This window comes from Staurois parvus, unplaced genomic scaffold (assembly GCF_062004578.1).
Source record: "Staurois parvus isolate SC_StPar_1 unplaced genomic scaffold, SC_StPar_1.0 ptg000291l, whole genome shotgun sequence".
Taxonomy (NCBI): domain Eukaryota; kingdom Metazoa; phylum Chordata; class Amphibia; order Anura; family Ranidae; genus Staurois; species Staurois parvus.
Genome location: NW_028318087.1, coordinates 2,134,270 through 2,160,268, shown reverse-complemented (window position 1 = coordinate 2,160,268; position 25,999 = coordinate 2,134,270). Strand labels below are relative to the sequence as shown.

The 25,999-nt window shown below is 39.6% G+C and overlaps 1 protein-coding gene across 1 annotated transcript in view; it reads left to right on the top strand.

Moving 5' to 3' along the window:
• RET (ret proto-oncogene) overlaps positions 1-24,915 on the top strand; it is a 126,708-nt gene extending 101,793 nt beyond the window's left edge. The window contains exons 11-20 of the mRNA XM_089682499.1: positions 1,133-1,389; positions 1,573-1,720; positions 2,852-2,959; positions 5,425-5,639; positions 8,555-8,677; positions 9,647-9,717; positions 12,215-12,352; positions 12,573-12,672; positions 14,417-14,564; positions 20,700-24,915. Of these exons, the coding sequence (XP_089538625.1) occupies positions 1,133-1,389; positions 1,573-1,720; positions 2,852-2,959; positions 5,425-5,639; positions 8,555-8,677; positions 9,647-9,717; positions 12,215-12,352; positions 12,573-12,672; positions 14,417-14,564; positions 20,700-20,857 (1,466 nt within the window). The 3' untranslated portion in view covers positions 20,858-24,915. The remainder of the gene's footprint in view (positions 1-1,132; positions 1,390-1,572; positions 1,721-2,851; positions 2,960-5,424; positions 5,640-8,554; positions 8,678-9,646; positions 9,718-12,214; positions 12,353-12,572; positions 12,673-14,416; positions 14,565-20,699) is intronic.
• Positions 24,916-25,999: the final 1,084 nt, after the last annotated feature.

The window sequence follows — 25,999 nt, the reverse complement described above, 5'->3', positions numbered from 1 at the left end:
TTCCTTTATAGCACTCACATAGCTATCAGTTGCCCTGCAAGGTCTTTACTTACAGTGTCCCAGGAGCTGTCTGCCACCCAGCATCCACATATAGATCCTTAGTGAGGGAGATAATAAGAACCTTCTCCAGACCAAGACTTCAGTGCAGTGGTCCCCCGCAAATGTAATCATCAGGTAGTCTTCCCCAGGCCCTCAGCCCAGCAGCTGCTGAGGCCTACACTGCAACTTCTTGTCACTCTGGCAACATCCCCCCCCAGGAGAACTGGAATCCCTCCTTGAGGGTAAGAACTCTCTGCTGAGGCCTCCTGCATCTTTATCACCTCCTCAGCCACTTTCTGGATTCCTCCTTCCAGGGAATCGCTGGGGCTTAATAAATATTTAACTGATCATCTGAATCTCCCTGCCCTATGCTGTGAAAACATCTTTCAGAGGCAGGTCAGAGTAATCACACTCTCAGCTCAGGAAACCCTGAACAGACCAATACAATCGACCACTGCTCCACTCACTAGAATGGAGCCAAAAACTAAATTTCCCCAGCAGCCTATCTAGACATCTATGATACTGAAATAGGGATGTTAATTTTTTCAGAGTTTTGAGAAATTATCCTACAGGAATGTACGTTTAAATGATAAATTATTTCCCAAAATAATAATTCATAGTCTCGTAAGAAATTGATGTTTAGGATGCACAATGTCCTACTGATGTGTAGCTGAAATCTTTTGAGACAAAATTGACAGAAGAAGATGTAGGGTCTGGTGCATTAAATTGTGTAAGTTAGAACAAAATTGTTGGTGGCCAAGGTGACTCATCAGAATTCTTGTTTTTCGTAAACCAAGGTGAAATTAAATTATTGGCCATTGTCAACAATTCCAATTTTTTTTGTAGATCTCTACTAAGTGGACATATTGGCCAGGTTACATGTCCCCTATAGAGTAAAAGATGAAACCGGAGTTGTATCTCAATATTAAACAAATGTCATTGCTAGCCTTATTTACTGTGGGATGTCATCTTTCCAGACGTTCAAGGCTTCTTCCAACACAGACCTATGAATGCAGTATTGTAATTTTTTTTTCATGTCAGTGGCCCTACTTGCTTATTAATGCAGACACACGTATGTTTATTTCCTCTACAGTTCCGCTGTGTGATGAAATGTGTAAAACAGTCATAGCATGTGGAGTCTTCCTGTCCTTCATAATCTCTGTGCTGCTTTCATCATATTTTATTCATCGCTATCATAAAAACTCACCAAAACCTCCAATCGCTTCTGCTGAGATGACTTTCCGCCGGCCTGCCCAGTCCTACCCAGTCAGCTATTCTTCTACCAATGCTCGCCGCCCATCTCTGGACTCTATGGAGAACCAGGTCTCCGTGGATACGTTTAAAATACCTGTAAGTTTTTCTGTTTGTTCTCAAAGTCTCAAATTATAGATCATGTTTACAATAATCCAGGGAGAACTGTGTGCTCTGTCCCAGAGAAATCGAACAAAATTCAAATTTAAAGTGTAACTCATCTGTGTCAAGTAACTTAGTTCAGTTGTATTACCAACTGGTTATATTTTTCTTGCCTATAAGGAGGATCCAAAGTGGGAATTTCCCCGGAAAAACTTGGTCCTGGGTAAAACTCTTGGAGAAGGAGAATTTGGCAAGGTGGTTAAAGCAACAGCATTTAGACTGAAGGGGAAAGCTGGTTACACTACAGTAGCTGTGAAAATGTTAAAAGGTAAGAATGATTACTTTTTCTTCCCTGTGGGGCAGGTTTTACACCACAATTTACTTTAATGATAAAAGGAGGGTACAGTACAGGCTCTGGGGCAATGTCCTGGCTATCCTGGGACAGCCTAACAAAAAGCGTGACTGTCCCAGCAAATCCGGGACAGTTGGCAGGTATGATGTAATGCAAGATTATCATGGGGCCCCCCGAGCAGTGCCCAGGGGTGCCAATGCATTAAGACAGCCCTGCATTGCTCTACTATTTTGTACATAAAAATTAAGTAAACTAAGGAGAGTTATTTCTCTCTCATTCAAGTCCAAGATGTCCAATTGACATTTTGCTGAAGTTTATGGTGCTCCATCACAGTAGCATAATGAGCTTGCCTGTTGTGTAGATAATAGAGACTGGTTTCCAAAGGGGGCTAGAGTGAAGCAACTTTTCACAAATGTAGTGTTACACAGCAATACAGGATGCTAGAGGAACCAACCGCCATAGAGGGTGTAAAGGCATCACACACTACTTCGGTGGGAGCAAAATATAGGTTATTTGCATAAAACTCATCCAGGACTGCATGACTTGACTATAGGATGGTCTAAGTGGAAGAGAAGCAAGAAGGCTTTCGAAGTGTGTGTGTGTGTGTGTGTGTGTGTGTGTGGGGGGGGGTTCCACCGCCATGCCTCAGTAAGATTACCTGCTGATGCCCAATTAAATCCCTAGTAGTTGTCCTGGAGGTGGCATACCTGTCCATACCTGTCTATGGCATTGAAGTCTCAAATGTATATTTTTACAGGATAATATGGTAAGATCTTGTCATATAGGATGTAAAGATGATCTGAATGAAAAAATGGGGGGGGGGGATACAGGTGATAACTAAAATTTATTTCTGTTACCAGAGAGTAAAAGCTAACTAATGATAGAAAAAATTTTCATGGTTGTCTTCATGTTTGTGTTTAGCTTTAAAGGGTAAGGGTTTACTAATGAGAACTGAGCTACATGAATGTTTCAAGTGTGTGACAAAGGAATATTGTAGCCATACACAGCCAAGAAATTTGTATATTCAGAAAGAAACAAGCAATATCGATCTCCATAATTCTCAAATTTCAGGGTTATTGAAATTGGTCCCTTGTAATTTCTTTTCAGAAAGTGCCTCCCAGAGTGAGCTGCGGGATCTGCTTTCTGAGTTTAATCTCCTGAAGCAAGTAAACCATCCACATGTCATAAAGCTGTATGGGGCCTGCACTCAGGATGGTAAGTAATCCCAATTAAAGCCCAATTGAACCTCACGCTTAAATCGGCTAAATGCATCCCAGGTGCATCAAAACAAAATGTGCTTACAGTTTTATAGTTCATTTTTGTTTTAAAGCAGCCACAGCCTGAGTAGAAACGCCTGTCTTATGCCAAAATGCTGCAACGTAGGACCCTTGCTCTCTCTTTGGAAGCAATGGTTTCTCTACAGAATTTCAAGACACCCCCTACCAAGTCAGAGCTAGAGTTCTCCAATGAACAGGGAGCATTAGCTTTTATGATTTAACAGCTCGAATTTTGACTCAGTAGGAAGCAAAGGGATCACTGCTTCCCCAAAGAGAGCAAATACAGGTGTCTACAGGGGCATGAAGGAAGGATTTGTATGGCTCAATTACTTTTCTAAAATGAGAAATATTCGGCTTATTTTTGTGATTGGTGGTGAAAGAAGGCACTTAGATTTTGTCTGTTATCAGAGGCCTATGCTGTGCTTCACACTGGTTCAGTGAGAGGCTCTTTATTTCCTTTTGGCAAACTTCACCGTAACCTCTCAGGTTATAATTTTTTGTTGCTCCTCACGTACTACTCCATAGAGACCATTGCTTACATTTGTCAGTTTTAGACGTCATGGCTTACTGCAGGTGGAAATGAAAGGAACCTTCTTAATACCATTAAATTACAAATTGGCATGCATAGAAGTTATTTACTATATGAAATATCAATTTTATCAACTAGAATTTATCTTCAACCACTTGCCTACTGGGCACTTATATCCCCTTCCTTACGAGGCTAATTTTCAGCTTACAGCATTGTCGCACTTTGAATGACAATTGCGCAGTCATGCAACATTGTACGCATATGAAATTTTTATCATTTTTTTCTCACAAATAGAGTTTTCTTTTGGTGGTATTTACTTTCCACTGGGCATTTTACTTTTTGCGCTATAAACAAAAAAAAGCAAAGAATTTGAAAAAAAAAAAGCTTCTTTGTTTCTATTATAAAATTTTGCAAACAGGTAATTTATCTCCTTCACTGATGTGCTTTTTTGAGGCTGCACTGATGGGCACTGATAGGCAGCACTGATGGGCGCTGATAGGCAGCACTGAAGGGCACTGATAGGTGGCACTAATGAGGCAGCACTAATGAGGCAGCATGGATAGGCAGCACTTTTAGGCGGCACTGATAGGCGGCACTGATGATGGGTACTGATAGGCGGCACTGACTGGCGCAACTGCTGGGCATTGACTGGCGGCACAGATTGGCGGCACTGCTGGGCTGACCTGCTCGGCCCAGGTGCGTGGCACTGCTGGGCAAAGGTGGGCAGAACTGGTGGGTGGAACTGCTGGGCACCGATCATCAGTGCCCTGATGATCGGCGCCGATCCCTGCTCTGACAACTGCTGGTTCTCGGCAGTACTTTCCTCACACTCTGACGTGTCATTGGACATGGCTGATCACGTGGTAAAAGGCCGCTGTGATTGGCCTTTTACCACATTGCGTGATCAGCTGTGTCTGTAGGACACAGTGATCACGGAGATCGCCGTGTGCGTGCCCCTGGGGGCGCGCAGGAGAGCGCATTCTGGGAGGACGTCATATGACGCCCTTCCAGAACTGGCCAGCCACAGTGTAACTGTCATTTGGCTGTCTGCGGTCAGCAACTAGTTAAAAAGTGAATATGTAAGTAAATATACAGTAAATGTAAAGCATGTTGTACAGAAGGGGTACTGAACCTTATGAATGCAGGGGCCAGAGTACCAATTTCCCCCCCAGTCTGTTGTTCAGGGACCCAGCAAATGTAATAATTAAAAATGCATCCCCAAAAACTGATTATTATTAGACCCTATTTAGGATCACAACCAAGTCTTTTATTTTTAAATGCATGTGACCTTGGAGTTGGATGTTGCACGGTTGCACTTTAATCAAGAGGATGAGATATATTGATGGGGAGTTATTTGCACATTTTCACCCTGTGCGGATAAGAGTAATCAGTGTGGATAGCGCTGGATACGATTCATGAAGTGTTTTGTACTTACACGTTTTTTGTTGTGTATAATTGGTACACAGGTGTATCACATATTACATTATGTGTGGTATTACTGCACTATATTAGATTTTTTGTTTTGGAGATTGGGAGCAGTGGAGTAGATGATAAAGAAGAAAAGACAGAGAAGATTATATGATATATAACACATGCTTATTGGGAAGAATATATGAAGATCCGTGAAGGATAGTTGTGCGCTGTGCATATTTAAGACTGTTATGCCCAGGGGGGTGTTTGGATTTCATCTGCACACTACTGACTTTGGGCGCTTGTGGCAATTAGGAGTTTATTTGATTAAGCCTCCTGTAACCTCAAGTGCTTATATTTAGCACCATAGGTGCATATTATTATTATTATTATTATAATTATTCATTTAAGTCATATTTTTTGTACGTTTTTTAAAATCTCTATATATTTCTATCTGTATTCAGGTCCCCTGTACCTTATAGTGGAGTATGCTAAGTATGGTTCTCTGCGTAGTTTCCTGAGGGAAAGCCGCAAAGTTGGTCCTAGTTCTGTGGGTGGTGACTCCAATCGTAACTCCAGCTATTTGGATAACCCAGATGAGAGAGCCCTGACGATGGGAGACCTCATCTCCTTCGCCTGGCAGATATCCAGAGGAATGCAGTATTTAGCAGAGATGAAGGTAATAATGAATGGTACTTTGATTGCACTCAGAAGTGTCCATTGCGGAACAATTGGAACATGCTCTGATCACAGCTGTTTAGAGTTTATTTTTATTGCAAAGTGTAGAAGAAGGGAATTTATTTTCAAAAAGCTGTTCAAACTTGAAGCTTCCAGACGAAAAATGTACATGCTTCTCACACTTTGGAAATGTTGGTTTAATTGGGGAAAAAGATTTGTAATGGAGTTTTCAGTTCACTTATTGCATTACTGTACTATACAAATAAAACTGATCTTCATTAAATTCATATTTGTATTCCATTAATAATTGCATTTTGAAAGTAATCCAATTCCATTTTGTCTCTAGATCAGTTGAATACATTACAAGGACATTACAAACTTTATTGCAAATTCTTACCTAATTCTACTCTGTGGATACAGAGATAGGCCACTATAGTATCTGCTTCAAACCCACATTGCTGAGTGATAGAGTCACTTGAACAGCATCGTTGTCATAATGGAAACGCTGCATTTCCTTTTTCACTGAAGGTGTGTGGCAAAGTTATTGCCATAGATGAAGATTACTGCAGAATCCGGGGATGCTTGAAATTTTACCTCAAGCTCTGTGCAGACATCTAGGGAAAATAGTGAGCCAATCACATATACAGAGATTGAGATTTCTTCAGAAATATGTGGCCAAGAAAATTTAATTTAAAAGAGAAGTATGGGTTTCCTTTTTTTACCTTAAACCTATTCTACTGCATGTGAGCTGCTAATATCTGAAAATCTTTCTAGCCCTCTCAGAAGTTCACCCTTTCTGTTAATATTGAGCTAAATACCTGTGGGAGGACCTACAGTCTTTCCTGGATCTTCATGCTGATAATCTGGTCAGGATCCACACTTTTCTTCTCCTCTGCTTGATTGATGTTGGGTCTAGACTGTTCGCTCCCAAGGCTTAAAGCAGAGTTCCAGTCATCTTGTCCCAGGATCCAGCAATGTGCTCACCCTCACCCCCTTCCCCCCCTGGCACCGGCATCTCAACTGTGGGCACCTGACTGTGACAGCTTGCAGTTTCACAGCCGTGTGCCCACTGTGCATGCACGAGTCGCACTGCATCTCTGGAATGGTCAGGCAGACTTCTGGAACCTGTGAAGTGTCCCAGAAGACTGCAAGGGTAAGGAGGGGGGCAGAACTTCTGGCTCAGCTCGCCGTGGCAAACTGAGCCAGAAGTAGAAGCGGAACCTGTCAAAACCAGGTACCCACTCCCCCCCCAAAAAGCACCAAATGTGGCAGTGGAGGGGGGAGGAAGCACACAAGTGAGCTTCCCCTTATGGGTGGAACTCCACTTTAACAGAGCACAGCTGCTCTCCCCCTACCTCCTCCTGTTGAGGCTGTACCAATTTTCACTACATAGAAGCCAGCAGCAAAAGCAAGAGCTCCACGTAGCACAGACCTGTTACCCAATTCTCCTACAGACAGCCTGGAATATGCACTGTGTACATATAGAGATACATAGTTACATAGTTAGTCTGGCTGAAAAAAGACAAAAGTCCATCCAGTTCAACCATTAAAAAAAAAAAAAAAGTTATAATCCTTTACCCATAGTTGATCCAGAGGAAGGCAAAAAAACAGCAAAGCATGATTCAATTTGCTCCTGCTGGGATAAAAATTCCTTCCTTATCCCCCGAGAGGCAATTGGGTATTCCCTGGATCAACCGCCTAGATCTCTCCACTGTTACAAAGACAAAGCCTCAATCTGCCCACTGTTTATACAGAGATCCTGCATGTGCACAGAGAGCCTCGATCTATAGACTATATAGCTGCCTGCTATGCCAAATCAGAATGTCTGAGAAGAATACCAGCTAGCTCTACAATCTACAGATAGAGGCTCCCTGTAAACACAGTGTGCACATGCAGGATGTGGGACAGAGAGAAGGGCTGGATTGCTGAGGTTGTATCCACCCCCTCTAAACTTTTAAACACTAAATGGACCATTATTGAGAGCTACATGATAGATGAAATACACATGGAAAAACAAAAGGAGGTAAGAAAGAACAGCTAGTATGTGATGATGATAAAACAGGATAATTATTTCACCTATCCTATACTTCTCCTTTTAAATTTATTTTCAGTTTTAAAAAATTCTAGTTGACTGCAGATTCAGTAACACAAATTTATAAAATAGCTTGTGATGTTTATTGCAATTTTGATTTATCCATGTGAGTTTTCTTTTAAAGGGACTCATTCCTCCCCCAAAAAAAAATAAAGCATTGCTCCTACACTAGAATACAGTGGAGCTGAATGACTAAAGGAGTAGAGCCTGTTCGATTTGCAAAGTGAATGAAGTGGTGCTGTGTTCACTTTGAAGCCCCAGTCATGTGTAAGGGAAATCTAAGAAAGAAAAACAGGATTTTTGGTTATACATAACTGGATGATTGAAGTCAAGACATCTTCATTTAATTCACCAAGTGCAAATTTCACATGCTTAGTAAGCCTATACTCCTTTAGTACATAAACTCCCAAAAAGCTAACATCTTCTTTGGGTGCACATTGCTGTTTTTAAAAGCCAAAGCCAATGGCTAAAGCCTGAGATTATGGAGGGTATCGTGTCATTTTACTGTATAGCTCCCAATAATAAACACAACAGACAAGGCTAGGTAAGGACAGTTGCTGACTGACAGCCAGGGACATATTAATCAGAGCAGACTGTGCTAATAAACTTGCTCTCTATGATGTCACTACATCACATAGTCCAAGAGGATGCAAAAGTGACAACACTGTCCTGAATTGAACAATGGTCTGACAGAGATGTCACCCCATTAAAAGAAGTGAAACAGCAATTTGGCTGTCAAGATGAATGGGTGCTGATGGGCAACTAAAAGCATTACATATATTTTTATAATCTGACCATAGTAATACTTTCTTGTCTCTTTACAGCTTGTTCATCGAGATCTGGCAGCCAGAAATGTACTGGTGGCTGAAGGTCGCAAAATGAAAATATCAGATTTTGGTCTTTCTAGAGATGTATATGAGGAGGATTCATATGTAAAAAGAAGCAAGGTAAACATAGCTAACATTTGGAGGCCCTGTTTGTTGCACAATCAGAACTTCAATGGAAAATATAAAGGAACAAGTGGCAGAACATAATCTAAGTATAGTAATGCATAATGATTAGACATATTTTATGATCATGATTGCAGTGAGTGTTCAATATTTTATAGTAGTGGGGGAGCTGTGACAGGGGAGAGGCGCTAGATGTAAGAGATATGTCGTAAAGCTTTTGTTAAAACGTTTTAGGATGTATCTCTTATGTCTAAAAATCCTCAAGCGCTTAAGTATCCTTGGCCTCTATGGTTGGAATAAGGTACCTCAACCAAAAACATTAACCATCCAGACCGTTTTTTTATTATAGAGGATTTTCCCAGTTAGTTGCTAAGGGCCCATTCGCACTAGAATGCGGTGCAGGAAACCTGCATTCCCATGTGGTTTCCTGCACCTCATCCAAATTGATCTGCCCTAGGGATCTGCAGCAGGTGTCCGTGCAAAGTTAAAGTGCATTTGCCTGCATTGGATTGCATGGTACAAAAGTACCATGCGATCCACTTGCAGTATGTTTCAAAAAGTACTGTATGCACTACTTTTGTTACGGTGCAATTCCACTGCACAGAACTGCATGTGAATGGCACAGGAACCACTCAGCGTTTCTGTGTGATTCACATGCAGTTCCCTGTGTGAATGGGCCTAAAATAGTACGTTTGAAAGCTGAGGCTGTTCGTCTAAGGATGAACATTCACAGACACAAATCATTGTGTACTTTGTTTTCGGATAAATGGTAGAGTCCTGCAGAACAGGAAAGTGTTGGATGATCTTATTTAAGGGGGGTCGGGGTGAGGGGGTAGGCTTTGACCTAATGAATGTATTGAACAGGAACCCTCTTAAATTAAATCAGTTCTCTTTATTTAATAAAATAGTTTTCTGTAGGAGTTTGTAAGACAGATGTTATATCTTTTTCTTATGCTTTGATTTTAGGGAAGAATACCAGTGAAGTGGATGGCGATAGAGTCCTTGTTTGATCACATTTATACAACACAGAGTGATGTGTAAGCTCTTTTTTTTCAGCTTGCTCATAAAATGACAAATTTACATGAAATAAGCTAATAAAATACACTATGAGGCTAAACGTTTGTGGCCACCTGACAATCACTTTTGTTTGAACCTTTTGGACATTATATTCTAAAACCATAGGGCAATATTATGGAGGTAGCCTCTCCTTTGTGACTATAACAGCCTTCACTTTTCTAAGAAAGCTTCCCACAAGGTTTTGTAGTATATCTGTAGGTATCTGTGCCCATTCAGCCAAAAGAGCATTTGTGAGGTCAAGTGCTAATATTAGATGAGAAGATCTGTTCAGAATCTGCATTCCTGTTTCCAAAGATGGGGTCGGGGTTAGGCCACTTGAGTTCCTCAACACCAAACTGTGTCTTTATGGAGCTGGCTTTGTGCACAGGGGCATAGTCATGCTAGAACAGAAAAACGCCTGCTCCAAACTGTTGCCACAACTGCCTAAAATGCCTTTTGTATGCTGTTTCATTAACAATACCACCTACCAGAAACACTTGAAGTGAAGGGGTGTCCACATATTTTTGTCCATATAAGTGTGTGTTATGGTCAGGGATCTACAGACCTTTAGCAATATAGTGTAAGATAACTTGCTGCACACAGATTAATCAGTTATATATGTGTAGCACTACCCCCTTAGGAGTCGCTAAAAGATTCTGGTCTTTCTATATTCCTGCACAGCCAGGCATCACACATCTCCATACAGGCTTGCATCCAGAGTCAGAGATCAGTCCATGAGCTTGGTTTTGTTGTTTTACTTAGGGGATTTGAACTGGGATAGGGTTAGGGATGTACAGGATACCCAAGGGAACTGATGAACTGAGGACAACTTCCTGGAACTATTTACAAACATTCTCTGTAGCACAGTCTTTGTTGGAGAGCTAGCCAGCATCTCCTTAATGTACCACCCCAGACCCTAGATGAACTCCTCTTCTTCACCCAGCAATCCGGAGGTATCCCTGAACAGGGGATCAAGTACCAGAGTGCTCCTTCCCCTATCCGCCCAGGGGTGCAGGTGGGTTGGTTGCTGCTACCAGGTTTTTCCAGCTGGACTGCTCCTTCCCTGCCATACAGGTGGTCCTTGCTATGGGGGCCAGTGGACGTCTGAGCTTCTCCCTTTCCAGCTCCAGGCCTGCAGGTAGGCCCCATCCCATTGGGCTCCTCTCAGCCTCCTGCCTTCAGCCTCACATCTTCCTCCCTGTCTTTCATCTGAACTCTCCTGTAACTGAGCAGGCTCCAACGCTTTTAAGGGTGTCCTGGCCCCTTTCCAGCCTCCTGTTTGATTGGCCAGGATCCCTCAAGAGTGCAAGACAGCCACTCCTCAGATCCACCCACTGCCTCTAGGGCCTTCCTCCAAAGCTCTGGAGTAGGGGGTAATTCCAGAGGGGCCATCCTGCAGAGCCTCTCATCTCCTGACCAGAATTTGACCTTCTGGCTATTACACGCAGGCTGCTACTCAGTCTTCCTCACCGCCAATTAGGACTCTAGCTACCCCTAGCTAAACTAGGAGGATGCTATATTGGCATACTGAAGAATGGTTCTGGGATGCTAACCTTTTTTATAAATATTTCCCATATATTGTGGTTGCTGCTATAGTAAACCACTGTGGTCTTTATTTCTAGATTAATACTTGCATTAGCAGTGTTTGTGCTGTTCATAGAACTTAAGGTGAATCTAAATTCCACTAACCACCTAGCATGGTTCTCACTCCACCACTTCTGTAACTGAATTTACAAGAATCAGCTTTTTTACACTTGCCTAACAGTCTCTCTGGTCTTCCTCCAGCTTTAGCTCAAAGATTACATTTAGTGTTTTGCCACAGCATGGGATGGGTTCTGTGTGCAGGCAGTGCTACTGATTGACTACCTCTGACTTAACAGCCAAATTGTACCACGTTCTGCACCCAGATTCCACCCTTCCAAGCAGCAGTTCTATAACCAGAACTAGAAATAGCATCAACCAAGAGCAACTTCCAGATGAGTGTAATAGGGGTAGTTCTTGCAGGTTGAGTTGTAGAAGTGAGAAATAGTTTATTTTATTAGGTTTATGGCCACTTTAAAGCCTAAGTTAGCTCCTGATATTTTTACATATTTACATTGGTCCAGCTTGGTCTAATATAAGCATGCATGTTCCTTACCTAGCCAATCTCAGTGCAATCTGGAAATCACTGTAATAGGCACCACTACTACAATATTTGCTGTTGACTTCCAGGTATCGTGACTAGTTCCATTCAGAGAACACTGCACATTTTCTACATGAATACAAATCCTTCTCTGATTGGTTGGGGGGAGTGACATCCAAGCTGGACAAATATAACTATGCAAAAATATCCATACCTAAATTTCAGATTTAAATCCAGCATTCTCTCTATATATAGATAAATAGGTGCTGGTCTAAAATGGTCAACCCTTTTAAAAAACAACTGTAAAACTTTGTCAGCCATACATCTTATATCTTTACATTTTATTTTTTAACTAGGTGGTCATTTGGTGTTCTACTATGGGAGATTGTTACACTAGGTGGAAATCCATACCCTGGCATTGCTCCAGAGAGGCTTTTCAACCTTCTAAAAACCGGTTACAGAATGGAAAAGCCAGAAAACTGCAGTGATGAAATGTAAGTTTATAGTTCTTTATCTGGGTATTAGATGAAAGTGCCTTGTGAACCAACCAGCTAGCTTGAATAAATCAATCAGTGATAAGGGGAGTGAATACAATAAGTCTCAGATTGTGGTTTTCATCACTACTTGCAGAGAGTTTCTGCTAGCTTGAATTATGACAGCTATTTGATTGTTTTTATATTGAATACAACTGACATATGTTTTCCTGGCCTTCAGGTACAATCTTATGCTAAAATGCTGGAAACAGGAGCCAGACAAAAGGCCAACATTTGGAGAGATTAGTAAAGAGCTGGAAAAGATGATGGTGAAAAGTCGGGTAAGTCAGATGAAAAGGCCGCTTGTATGAAATGCACAAATATTACATAAATGGAATCTATACCTTATCTCAATATGGGTTCCCTGTCAGTTGTGGCTGCTGAAATAATGTCTTTTGCCATGCATTTAATGCATTTTCACATTTTTGCAGCTTATAAAGTAGTTACAAATTGTTACAAGTGATGTTTCAAGAACAAAATTCTATAAGCAAATAGAGATAAGTACTTTAAGTATAGTCATTTGCATGAAATAGACTCTCCTATCCGTTGTTTCTGTTGCGAGGACCCACTGGGCGTCAGTGGAAGCTTAGAAACAGCAAGGCTGGTTTATAGAAGATGAGAATTTTCACTGATAAAATTGTATGAATCTTCACTTCATTTATCCAAACATCTGAAAAGCAAATTACTTTCACTACCCAATTGTGCGCAAAAACTTTTCTCATGATTGGATAGTTGAAGTGAAAATTGACATGATTTTAGAATATAAAAATAGAGATTGAGATTCCCTTTTAAAGTAAAGCTTTCCTAATCCAAATGTTACTGAAGGGTGCAATTCAGATACCTGGGGTATGCATTATCTTTTTAGATGCTCTTTCTAGCTCCTTGGGTACTCATTCCGACATGTAATGTGAACATTTTAGCACTGAGCTCTCCAGTCTCTACATTCTTATTGGCCAGCAAAACCACCCATCATAGCCAATAGCCAAGAGCCATTAGGAACATTCTGGAGGGCTATTACGATACTGATAGGTTTACATTGTACATTTTTTGTTTAGAAAAGGGAAGACTTGCTTCACAGTAAAAGTGCTGATAAATATATTTCAAATGTGAAGAAAACTCCATGTTTACCCTATTTTCTAAGTGGACATCAAGGCATTGTTAAATACAGGTTTGAAATGCAAATATGTGAACTGTACTGTGCTGTATGCCTTGGAATGGATATTTAGATAGTTTAGAAGTCTACGTCTCCTGTAATATGTACTGTGGCTTTTTCAATAATTGAGAGGTCGCTCCTCCTTTCTAATTAGGTAACACTCTGACAATTTCCTTGTCTTTGTTATTTTCTAAAAATAAAAAAAAAGAATTTGAAAAAAAAAATTGATTTGTTTCACCAGTCAAAAAAATTTAATTCTGCTTGGCCAACCCTGTGATCCAAGGATCCAAGCACCATTTTTTTGTTTATTTTTTTTATAGTTTTGGATAGAGTGGTGAAGAGTTAGTACCCATGTTAGGTTCTTGTTGCTGTTTGTGCCTCCATTAGGGATAATTACCCTACATCTCTTCTGGTACCCATTAGACTATTGTCAATGACACAAGTAGTGATGAGAAATCTAAAATTTAAGAGTTATCACCAGAGCAAGAACTGAGGGAAAATCCTCACATTTTAACCCTTGTTTTTATTACTTTCAAAGATAAGCTATTCTTTCACTTTGGAGGAATTTCCTCCCATTTCCTGGTGCATATTTGTAGGGGAAGTGAAGGTAAATTTCCTTAGCGAGACACAGGCAGCAAAAAATAACTTGATAGAGATTTTGAACCCTCCCCAACTTTATCTAAAGCTAAAACAATTGTTGGCTTTACATACACTTTAATGATATTTAATGATGGAATAAATGGATAAAATTGTATGTATTTTTAACATCTGCCTAGTATTACATTTTAAATATCAGCACTGCCACTGATTTCTTTCCATAGCTTTTTCAGATTTTACATTTTGTGTTTTTGTGATTTCTGTATTATTATCAGGATTACCTGGACCTTGCTGCGTCCACACCTGCAGACTCAATGCTATACGATGACGGCCTTTCTGAAGAAGAGACGCCTCTGGTGGACTGTAATAATGCCCCACTCCCTCGAACTCTTCCCTCAACCTGGATTGAAAACAAACTCTATGGTAGAATTTCCCATGCGTTTACTAGATTCTAGTTACGCTGTTGATCGACTAACAATCTGCTTCCCGACCCCAGGGGCTTTTGTCTGAATGAAACCAATCAAACTCTGCTTGAAAAGCTCTTTAATTTTACTTTAAAGATTTATTTTTTTATTCTTTTGCATATTTAAATGATGAATGTTGCAGAAATACTCGCAGCACTCTTTTGAAGAAGCAAACAAAATACACATTTCTGAATCACAAATACATCTGAACATCATAGCCAAGGAGAACACTTACATAAAACATCATGAAGCTCTATTTATATCTCACATTCTGTGGCATGAACCAGCAGCACTTAATTCACAATATATGTCCATTTTTTTTTTTTTTTTGCGGAAAGCTATTTTGGACAGAATATCTGAAAAGTTCATGGGCCATTTTAGTAAATGTTATGTTGTAGTAGTTTTGTCCTTTTAAAGCGTTCATTACTCAATAGCAACAAGCAATTTAGATCAAGCGTATAGCTAGTAGTTGGTAGGGGTGTACTAGTATATTGAATGGAAACTAGATATCTAGATAAAGTGTAAGTGGTCACATAGTTATTTACACATATATGATCTTCTGTTAGCAGTGATGTGTCATTGTTACACATTTAGGAAAAATCACAGTCAGCAGTGATGTGTCATTGTTACACATTTAGGAAAAATCACAGTCAGCTTACATGTTTGTCTCCTGGTATTAAAGGCCAATAGTAGGCTTTAAATAAATCAGCTAAAAAAGTTCAATGAGTGAAAAGATATTTTAACTTTTGTTAGGCAGCTAATTGATCCCCACTGCAACTCTAAGGGGCTTTCCCCAAGTGTTTGGCTGCGGAGAGGACCACTGTCCTTTTTTTGGGGAGCAGCAGCCTCTCTGCAGCATCCCCCCCCACTCTATCTTAAATTAAACGGGGGCATGTTGGACTGCAGCAGGGAGCCCACTGCAGTCCTTTCTATAGCCCATTGGGCTGAACATTGTCTTTTTAGCTGATTTTTTAAAAACTACCATTAATCTTTAAGCAGTAAGGGAAATTAAAAGAACGAGGTGATTTCTATGGCAGCAGTTCTCTGTTCTTGTTTAGGTGGAACACCAGATATACATGTGCCTTTGTTATAAGCCCCCCTCCCAAAAAAACAGCCCTATGAGAATGCACTTCATATCTGACAATCTGCAGGCCCCTTTGCAAGCTGCAGATTCAATATCTGTGTATGAGGGACTCCCCTAGACTTTCATCATTAGACTGGAATTTTGTTACACTTAATGTGAAGTCCACCTTCAGGCAACATTATCTTCCAGTCTGCATACTTTTTTTCATAGATTATTATATAGCTTTGTATATGATTTATGCATTTTTGTTAAAATAGACAAGTTACTACCATCGTAAACTGTTATTATCTTCAACCTAATTTATTAGAAGGCAGTGCTAGAGAACTCATAGTATGACTACTGTCATTTTTCGAATAGCGTTCTCTGTATTAAATTGTATAAACATAGATCAATGCAACATCAGCATAACTTATATCATTTATCCCTTGTAAATATATAAATTCCCAAGTTTACATAATTAAGTTATTTTTATTTATCCTTAAGATATCTCAGATCTGTGTAGTTTCGGGATAGACATCTAGAATTGTGTGGCCTACTGAAACACACATTGTGACCATTTTATTAGCAATCCAAAATAACCAAACCTGCTCTACAGTGCACATGAAAAAATTGCTATGTCAGTGTAGCTGCTAGGCTGGGGGTAACATTTGTGGAATACGATGTTTGTGGGATGCGCAGGTTTTACACAATAATTTGTTATCTCCAGCGATCATCTGGAACATATGAATTTAGATTGTAGGATCATTTCACTTTTAACCCAGCAAATGGTGCTTTACCTTGCATGATATCACAAAGTAGAACTATGTTAGTCTAATGAAACTTTAATTTGCAAGACCAGTGAAGAGTTAGTAGGAGATATTTGACTTAAACAGACCAGTCTGAATACCGCAAACGACAATTGTTATTTGCCTTATGCTTTGTGACAAATATTTTCTTTCATGTTGTCTTGCGATGTCTCTGGTATAAATGTCTTGTTGTGTTGTTGACCTGAGACAGTAAGCATAGTTCTTGCCAAAACTCCTTATTTTTGTCTTTCAATTTCTAATTTTTACAATCAAAGAATCAGACTTGGGATTTTCCATTATTCTATGTTTCAAAATGTCTACAAATTAAGGGGCTTGATGTAACCAATGCATGCAAGCAAATTATTAATACTATGTCCAGGAATGCACAAAGTGCATTGGAACCAATAATAATATGACATAATCTCAATAATTATTTATGTGGTGGACTTCCTATTAGCATGTTTCCCGATTCACAGCCACTTCTTGATTGCACAGACGTTAGCCATTGATGTTGTCATGGAATCAACAACAGGAGTTCTATGAATCCAGCCAAATATATTAGGACGATTGTATTCATTTTAGGAAATATATACAAGGGCTGTACTGAAAGTAATGCAAAAGTGTGTATAACTCTTTTTATTAACTTACATAGGTCATTCAAATTTTGTTGCTCTACCAACATGTTATCACATGTAGGTAGAGTGACTTCCTCTATAGTAACTCTTCAATTTTTTCATTGCAGATAAATAATATATTCCAAGCAGAAGCAACACACCATCAATGAGTTCTTGATGAAGGAAGGATGCAGGCTATCCAACATCCACAGAAGGCTACAAAATGTTTACAGAGGTGACATCATGGACAAGTGCCACCAATGACAAAGCATTACTCTTGTCAATGGTGTCATCTCTGTGAACATTCTGTAGCCTTCTGTGGATATTGGACAGCTTGTACCCATACTTCAGCAAGAACTCACTGACGGCAGGTTGCTTCTGCTTGCAGTCCTTTATTTACCTGCAATGAAAAACAAGAAGAAAAAGAGTTACTGTAGAGGAAGAATTACTCTACCAACATGTGAAATCTGAACAACCTATATAGGTTAATAACAAATGTATGTCTACTTTTGCATTACCTTTGGTACATTCCTTGTAGATATACTGGTAATTTAAGTAAAGGGTTCACAAATTTGTTGTCAAGGACAGTAAAGAGTGCATTTTTCCACATCAGAAACACAAAAACAGCTGTGTTATGCCCTGATAGTCTATAAAATGGAGCAGTTAGAGTTTCCAGGGGAGTAGAGATATGACTATGCGAATTCCTAATAAATCAAGTCCTTTGTGCACTGACAGCTCAACTTATATTTGGTAAATTGCTTGTATGGCCAGATGTGATTAGTAAGGGTCAGATCGGCTGTTTTATAACTAGTTTTAAAGGGAACCTATCAGGAAAGTATTATGGGCAGCTGTAGCTGACTTTCTTTTAAGGCTCCATGCATGCTGGGCTTAAAAAAAAATGCCAGTTCCCTTGGCAGAAAAAAACGTTCATATAGAGCATTTTTGTACACATGTTTAAGTACGTTTAGGAGTGTTTAGCATTTTTTTCTGCCAGAAAGCGCCAATCAAAAATGCAATCCAGAAGGGTTTTTTTCTGCCTCTAAATGTTGAGTTTATAATATGCCTCTAAATGTCCTAATGTGCATGGATACATAGGATAACATTAAGATGCTTCTACATGCAAAACACAAAACTCCTGTAGAAGTAGGGTTCTTTAACCACTTCCCGACCGGCCGTTGCATATAAACGGCCGGACGGTGGCAGTACAGGGTCGGGTGGCCGTTTATGAACGGCCTCCCCGCACCCTGCTTGTGCGCGCTCCCTGGGAGCGCGCAGCACCGCGATCCGGTGCCCGCTGTGTCCAGTGATCACATGCAAAGTAGTAAGCAAGATGTTACTTGTGACATCATTGCTTACTACGTGTGAAATCTGTGAATGATCACAGAGGTCACATGGTACAAGGATATTCACAACAGCCTTGTACCATGTGACAAGCTGTGACCAATCACAGCTCACTCTGTATTTCTCAATGAGTGCAGGAATGCACACAGAGAGAAAGAGAAATGATTGCTTTTACATCCTATATGGGTGTAAAAGCAATCATTGTAAAAAAAAAAAAAAAAATCTTCATCACCCTCCACAAGTAGTACAGTGTCACCATGGTGACACTGTACTGCTAGGGTGACAGTATGTAAAAAAAAAATAAATAAAAAATAATAATATAAAAAAATAAAATAAAAATGTAAAAAAAAAGTTTAAAAATTATAATTTTTGGTTATAAACTAATTTGTTTTTGGGTTTTTTTTACTAAAAAGATAACGAAATACATTTTGGCAAAGATTTATGATGAAATATTATTTATTTGCAAAATTTTATAAAAAAAACACTTTTGTTCAAAATTTTTGGACTTTTTTATTTACATAGCAAAAAAAATAAAAATCCCAGCAGTGAATAAATACCACCAAAATAAAGCTTTATCTGTCGCAAAAAAATGGTAAAAAAATAATTTGGGTACAGTGTTGCATGACTGCGCAATTGTCATTCAAAGTGTGATAGCGCTGAAAGCTGAAAATTGCCGTGGTCAGGAAGGGGGTAAAAGTGCCCGGTCTGGAAGTGGTTAAGCTAGTGTGCATAGACCTTAATGCTGGCTATAGATAGATTTTCTCCACAGTCAGTGTTGGTGGGGAAATCCCTCTTGCAAAACCATTGCGTTCTCCCAGTGGTGGTGGGGGACTATGATTGTAAAGTTCGACGGGCTGGTTCTACCCAAGTTAATCAATGGATCAACTTGAGTACATTCACTCCGCTCATGCATGGTTCAGATCTCGGCCAATCCCTACTGAACTGGCTGAGATTCAAACTGTCTATGGCCAACTTATAGCTGCAAGCTCCAGGGCTGTTATTTTTAACTGTGTTTATTACATAGTGGATCAAAGACCTAGAAGAAACATGGGAGCCTTGCACTGTCTGACCTCCATAGCTCTTTGGACTCTGAATAGTGCATATGTAATAAGTAAGAATAAGGATGATGGTCTGGAGCGTGTACCTTAACAACTAGCTGACAGTGGGAGCTCCCTTATTATACTGACAGGTTTACTGTGAATAAAGAGGATATTATATTAAACCTCAACTGAACTTTCAGTTCAAATCATCTTAATACATTCCAGCTGCATCAAAACTGGGTTCTTATGGCTTCTTTTCTACAAAAAGATGTGATCACACCCCAGAGGTCCGATACACTCCTGCTGAGTTAGGGTAGAGTTCACCAATCAGGCAGCATGAGCATTGCTGGTTGTAGAGCTATAGTTCTGACTCACTATGGAGTATTGGACTTCTGCAGGAAGACCACTCTTGCCACCCAGAGAAAAAGGGTCCCATTTTCCAGAATATTGGCAGGGAAAATGATTTTCTACCCAGTATGTGACTTCATTCTAAAGAAAATGAATTGTAAGACATTGAGCATTTGTTTTAATGCATCATAAAATATATTTCACTAATTTAAACTGAAAGTTCAGTTTGGCTTCAAGCAACCTTTGTTTCTAGGTGCATGAGTCCTAGGAAAAGAGAAACAGTGAAAACATCCAATGCAGAGTAGGCCTGGCAGCTTAAAGATATGTACACCTTGTTGCACGTTCTTAAAACGTTGATAGCAAATAAATGAATGGCAGTAATACATATCTGTAGTGCATAGGACATTATGCTGTCTCTTTCATATATAGTTATATGCAATTTATTTGAATAAAGCAGCAATTTATGTACAATGCTGCAAGGTCCAGCAACAGATGACCCGCAAAAAATTAAAGGCCACCAAAGTTTTATCTTGGCCACAAAGACGTGTATTGAACTCAAAATATCTTTCTTTCTAAAGAAAGTCCACACTGAATGTCAGATCTAGGCTTATTGACTGTAAACACCCACCTATATTCTACCATAGCCATTATGTAAAGAAAAAGAAAAAATATAGTTAACAGAGCACCATGCCTAACATAGTGTCCTGTGATACTATATACTGTATTCAACTGTGTGTTTCTTTAGCAACAGCAATGGCTTTGTCTGTCTTTTTCATAACAAAGGGAGTTTTGCCAAGGGCCTTACTGTCTGCACGTGAAGCTTTTACTATCTAATTTTTGGGGTTCTTCAGTGCAGAACAAATGATGTCTTTTCATTTTTAGGCATGTCTTATCCGAACTGGCCTGAAGAGAGCCCCGTTCCAATCCCGAGATTCGATGCCAATAAGTCTGTTTTTTCAAGATATGCCAATGACTGTGTTTATTCTAATTGGATGATTCCACCCTCAACGGCAAAATTTATGGACAAGTTTGATAGCTAAATATCAATATATTTCCCCTAGAAGGTAACAAAACTATTGTTTAGCGGGACACCAAAAATGTTTTAAAAGAAATGCAACACGCAAGGAATAAATGGAAAGTCCGTCGCCTGGTTCTTTGTGCAGATGCAAAATTCGGTCAGACCAATGTTGCTTTTGTGTGTCAGTTGCACCAAGTTCTTTTGGCTTGACCTACCTCTAAGGCTGCTGGAGAGGATTGCACAAGTTGCTTAATGAATATGTAGTATGCTGTTCTCCCTCGCAGTAGCAGACGTGGGGCTGTGTATTTTCTATCCCCCCCCTCCTCCAAGACATATCAAACCAGAAAGACACACTCAATAGAAGATTTTGTATATGCTATTGCACAAATTGTCTTATCTACCGTAAACTCATATATGTGTTGCTATGATAACAAACTCTCCTTTTTAGTTTTCCTTTGATCATATTGCTCTTCAACTTAAACATGTATTTTTTTAGATGTATGTTTTATTGTCATTGGGGTTATAACCCTTGTTTACTGGTTGCATATAGAGAAAAAGTAAAAGAGATGTGCATATGTATATACACGCCGCATATGTTGTATATGAAGATAGAGAATTATGTTCAGATACAATTACACAAACACTAAGTTGATTTACTTTCAATCATAAAACTGGAAACCTTTAGCATCTCCATGAAGAAAGTATACACGAGAAAGTGTATTTTAGTTTCTATATACTTTATTATAAATAAAACAACAGATCATGATGACAAAATGTGATCTCTTTGAAGATCACAGGGAAAGCATAGAATGACACAGAATCTGTATATATGATTGATTGTGTTTTATTCATTCTCATTCTTGAGATTCCGAATCTCTGGCTCTTCCCAGTCTCTGCAGCATACCTTGATTACAATAAAGCACATATAGCACAGACACATGTACAAACTCACATTAGCCAGTAAGGGCACTGCTGAGCAGGTGGTTGCTGGCCACGAAGCAACAAGTTTGTTTCTGAGTAAGAAGGGGTCTTCTGGAGAGATATCAAAACAAAAATACAAAAATAAAAAAAATACACATAATTTATAAGGAAAAGCCAAATACCTGTTTTTTCTCAAATATTTCATTTTCCAGTTTTGTATTCCTTTTATATGTATTTTTTTAAGTACAGAAAGTGTATATTTTGGATATTATTTCAGTTTGTTACATGAAATGTATGAGGATTGACTGTCTGTCAAGATGGCCTGTTGAAAGATGCCTTATGAAGTCCATAGCGATCGTTATTTTATATATATATTAACTTGTCAAAGCTTGATTACGTTTGCTGATGTATAACATGTTCTGCCAAACCTGAGCCTATAGTAGAACTAGTTTATCTTCTTATATGTGAGGGGCCTTTAAAATAGGTTCAGGTATGTTTAGCTCCTCATTGTCATTAGACTGTTTCATTGAATTGTGATCCACAGTGCTGCACATTGTAAAAACTGTTCCCATTTCCTCGTTCTGCCATCAGTCATGCCATCGAAGAGCTGTACTACAATGTCAATAAATTATAATGTCCAGTAGAGAACTGTACCAAAGAAAGCTATTATGTTGTGTTTTATAATTTTTTTTATCGCTATATTTATTTTTGTTCACAGAATTTAATTTTATTGTCATTTTTGGTCTGTGTTTTGTATGATTCTTGCAAATGTATCCCGTTTTGTAAGTATGCAATTGTACACAACTGAGCCTCATTTGACTGCTGCTGCTGCCATCCACACTTGATGAAGCTGTCTGAGGTGAAGAGGAAGCGCTCTTTGTAGGAGCAAACATCCATCCTGCTGCAGTTTTTATTTTCTAAAAAAATACCTTGTATACCTGCCCCAAATTCTACAGACAAGAACAGAGGGCGTAGCTGTGTTAAGGCACAGGAGGTCAGGTATCTCCAAAGTGACTGGTACTTCCCCTAGCAGAGGGGTTATGCCAAATTCAATACAGAATCAAAGAAGCTTTTTTGTATTGCTGACACCTCTTATAGAGACAAATGCCAAAATATATTATTGTTCATTTTTTATTGTAAGGAAATGTACACATAGCTATAGTGCATCTAACCTAAAAGACCAACAAGTACCCCATTCTCTTAAGAGAACATTGGGGGTGTCAAATTAAATGGGTCAGGTTGGTCAGATGTAAGATGACTCTGTACCTTCTCCCTGGACCTCTGCCAGCAGACATGGCTTTGCAAAGTGCAGGGAACCAGTAAGGATAACTACTCTACAGAAGAAACCACTCCAAGAAGGGACATGTAGAATCGGTGAATTAATGCTGGTAGAGCCTGCCTCTAGAGCGGGAGTCTCCAAACTCAACAAACATAGGGCCAGTTTACTGTTCTTCAGAATTTAGGGGTGCCGAATTGTGACCAGTGGGAGTAGAAAATGTCATCAAATGTCAGCATCAGTGAGAATAAACATGGCCTCAGGGTTGGTGGGCAGTAGTACCCCATCATTGGTATCAGTGGAAGGAATAGTACCCCATCATTGGTATCACTAGAAGAAATAGTGCCCTATTGTTGGAGTCAATAGGAGGAATAGTGCCTCGTATCATTGAGAGGAATAGGACCCAAGATCGGATAAAGGCTGGGAAAGGGCTGCATATGGCTACAGTTTGGAGACCCCTGCTCTAGAGCTACCATCCTCCTTTATGACCTTATATCCATGCAGGTCTCCATTATATGAAAAAAACCCTCATTTTAGAGTGAGGGGTGCAAATAGCTCACATGTTGTACCTCTGTAACTTTTTGTTTGTCCTCTGCCTGTAGAGATGTGTATGTAAAGAGGCAACAGAGCCAGCTACTCTCCAGGGGAAACCACTCCAAACTGGAATATGTAAAACCACAAGAAATCACTAAGTGAGTTGTTGGCATAACTTTCCTTTAGAACAGCGTTCCTTAACCTGGGTTCTAAAGGTTTCTTGGGGTTCCTTGGGGAATTAGTAATTTCTGCCTCTTAGATAAGTAACCACTGACACCAATGATCTTTTTAGCTTTCTGGCATTCATTACAATGACCACCAATGTAAAAAACATTATTCCCACTGACCTTCCTGCTAATGTCCTGTGAGCTGTAGATATAGTATTTATTGGCAGGGTTTTTCTGAGACCTAAAAGTTTTTTTGAGTGTTCCCCCCATGTTAAAAAAAGGTTGAGAAAAACTCTATAGAGCTACCATCCTGCTCTCTGCCCTTCTCCCTGAGCTCCCTTCAGCTCTCTAAAACTGCTTAGATATTGTACAAGAACTCTGTAGTTTCTCACTGCACCACTGTCTACAGAGATGGGTACCAGCAGGGACAACTACTCTCCAGGGAAAACCACTTAAAGCAAACCCTCCAATGAACTGGAAGGTCTGCTCTATTGAAAGCCCTTGACACCCCAAAGTAAAAATTACAAATAAAGATGTGTATATTTAAACAAGAACTTAACTTGACCTGGGCTATCGGCACTTCTGGGAGGCATGAGTAACATCACCACACCTCCATGCTGCCACCTGGGATAGCTGGACACTCAAAACCTCATTAGAATATTCCTTGATAGGAGGTGGAGTGCATTTTGTAGGGATTTTGAGTCTTCTGCCATCCCAGGAGAAAGCCTTGAGGCATGGTAGCATCACACTCACCTCCCAGAATTCTGGAAAGCTGAGCCCGAGGTTTGTTGTTTGTTTGCTTGCTTTTTTTGTTTTTTGCTTTTTCCGGTTCTTTGACTTTGAGGTGGGAGGCTTTAGATAGATAGGACCATTTTTATGGAAGATCTGTTTTAAGAGGGTCATTTGCAAGACTGCTCTCTGCCCTTCTAGCTATCTAGGTCCCCTATCTATGAAAGGACCACCTGAACATGTAGGAACACACATACAATGGGGCAAGTATAGAGTGTATTTTTCCTAATGAAAATATATATTTGTGGTACTTTAGAGATTCTGCTTTACAATACAAGCACAGCAATGTTTAGCAGCAGATTGCTTTCCTGCCTTAGAGGGCAGCATCATACAAGATCATACAACAGAATTGTCCATTTTACCACCAAATAAACTGACAATTTATGTCATAAAGTAGTGTGTTATTTCCTCTTTTTTTAAAGTAACGTGCAATACATTATATGGGTCTTTAAATGTTTAAAGATTCAATTAGCATATTTTCTAAACAAGGTTATATAAAGAAGATCTGAAACATATTAAGCAATACTTGAATGTTAAACCTCCATGGGTTTATCAGAACTCTAGTTGTTTGTTTTGGAGAGAGTGGTGATGGGATGGACATTTTGCTGGGTTTTTATTGCTGTGTGTCAGATTTCGGGTTACTTCCCATCCTGATGACATCCTATAAAAATGTGACATACAGGGTGTCTCCAAGGGGGCACGTGTGGGAAAATCACCCCAGGTTGATGTACAGATAGTAATAGAAAACCTGATGGAAGTTCTAAGCATTCTCTACTGAGTACTATTATATACTGAGTTATTTAGTGTATAATATGTACCATTTCCCCAATTATCTTCAGCTTTATTATAAAAAAAAAAAAAAAAGTCAGAGACCATCAATTGTAAATAAACTAACATATGTAAAAATGGGATTTGAAGACCTCATGATTGTTGACTGTTAAGGATTTTCCTGCACAAACCATGTTTAAGTCCTTTGCCCTACCTAGGCTACCTCTTGAAAGAAGAACTTCGAATGTGCATGTTCGAATGGCCTGACTAAAGGACAAACTTTGCAAAGAGACTTTGCCTGGGCCCATGACTCAACCTTGCAGAAGGCTGAAGAGCAACAGTGTAGCAGAAAGAGAACTGCAGTCATATATCGCCTGCCAAAAGAAGGCACGACATGGACCAAATGTGCTTGGGGAGTCAATGGTCAAGAAGGATTGGATGTTCTGGTAGATCATACACTTAATACTAGCGTGCATTGCCAGGCTGTAGTTTCTTAAGCAAGCAATATACTTACTTTAGACATTGAGAGACGATTTCCGGGAACAAGAAGCTAGTTCGGACAAATGCATGTGTGCGTGTGCATTGAGCTGCCCATAATTCTAGGCATAAAGGCAATGCTGGATGTACTGCAATGTGTTGGCACAAGCAAGTGCATGTAGCAATTGGCGCGCACGCTTGGTGCCCAGCTGCCTATTTAAATTGATGTGTC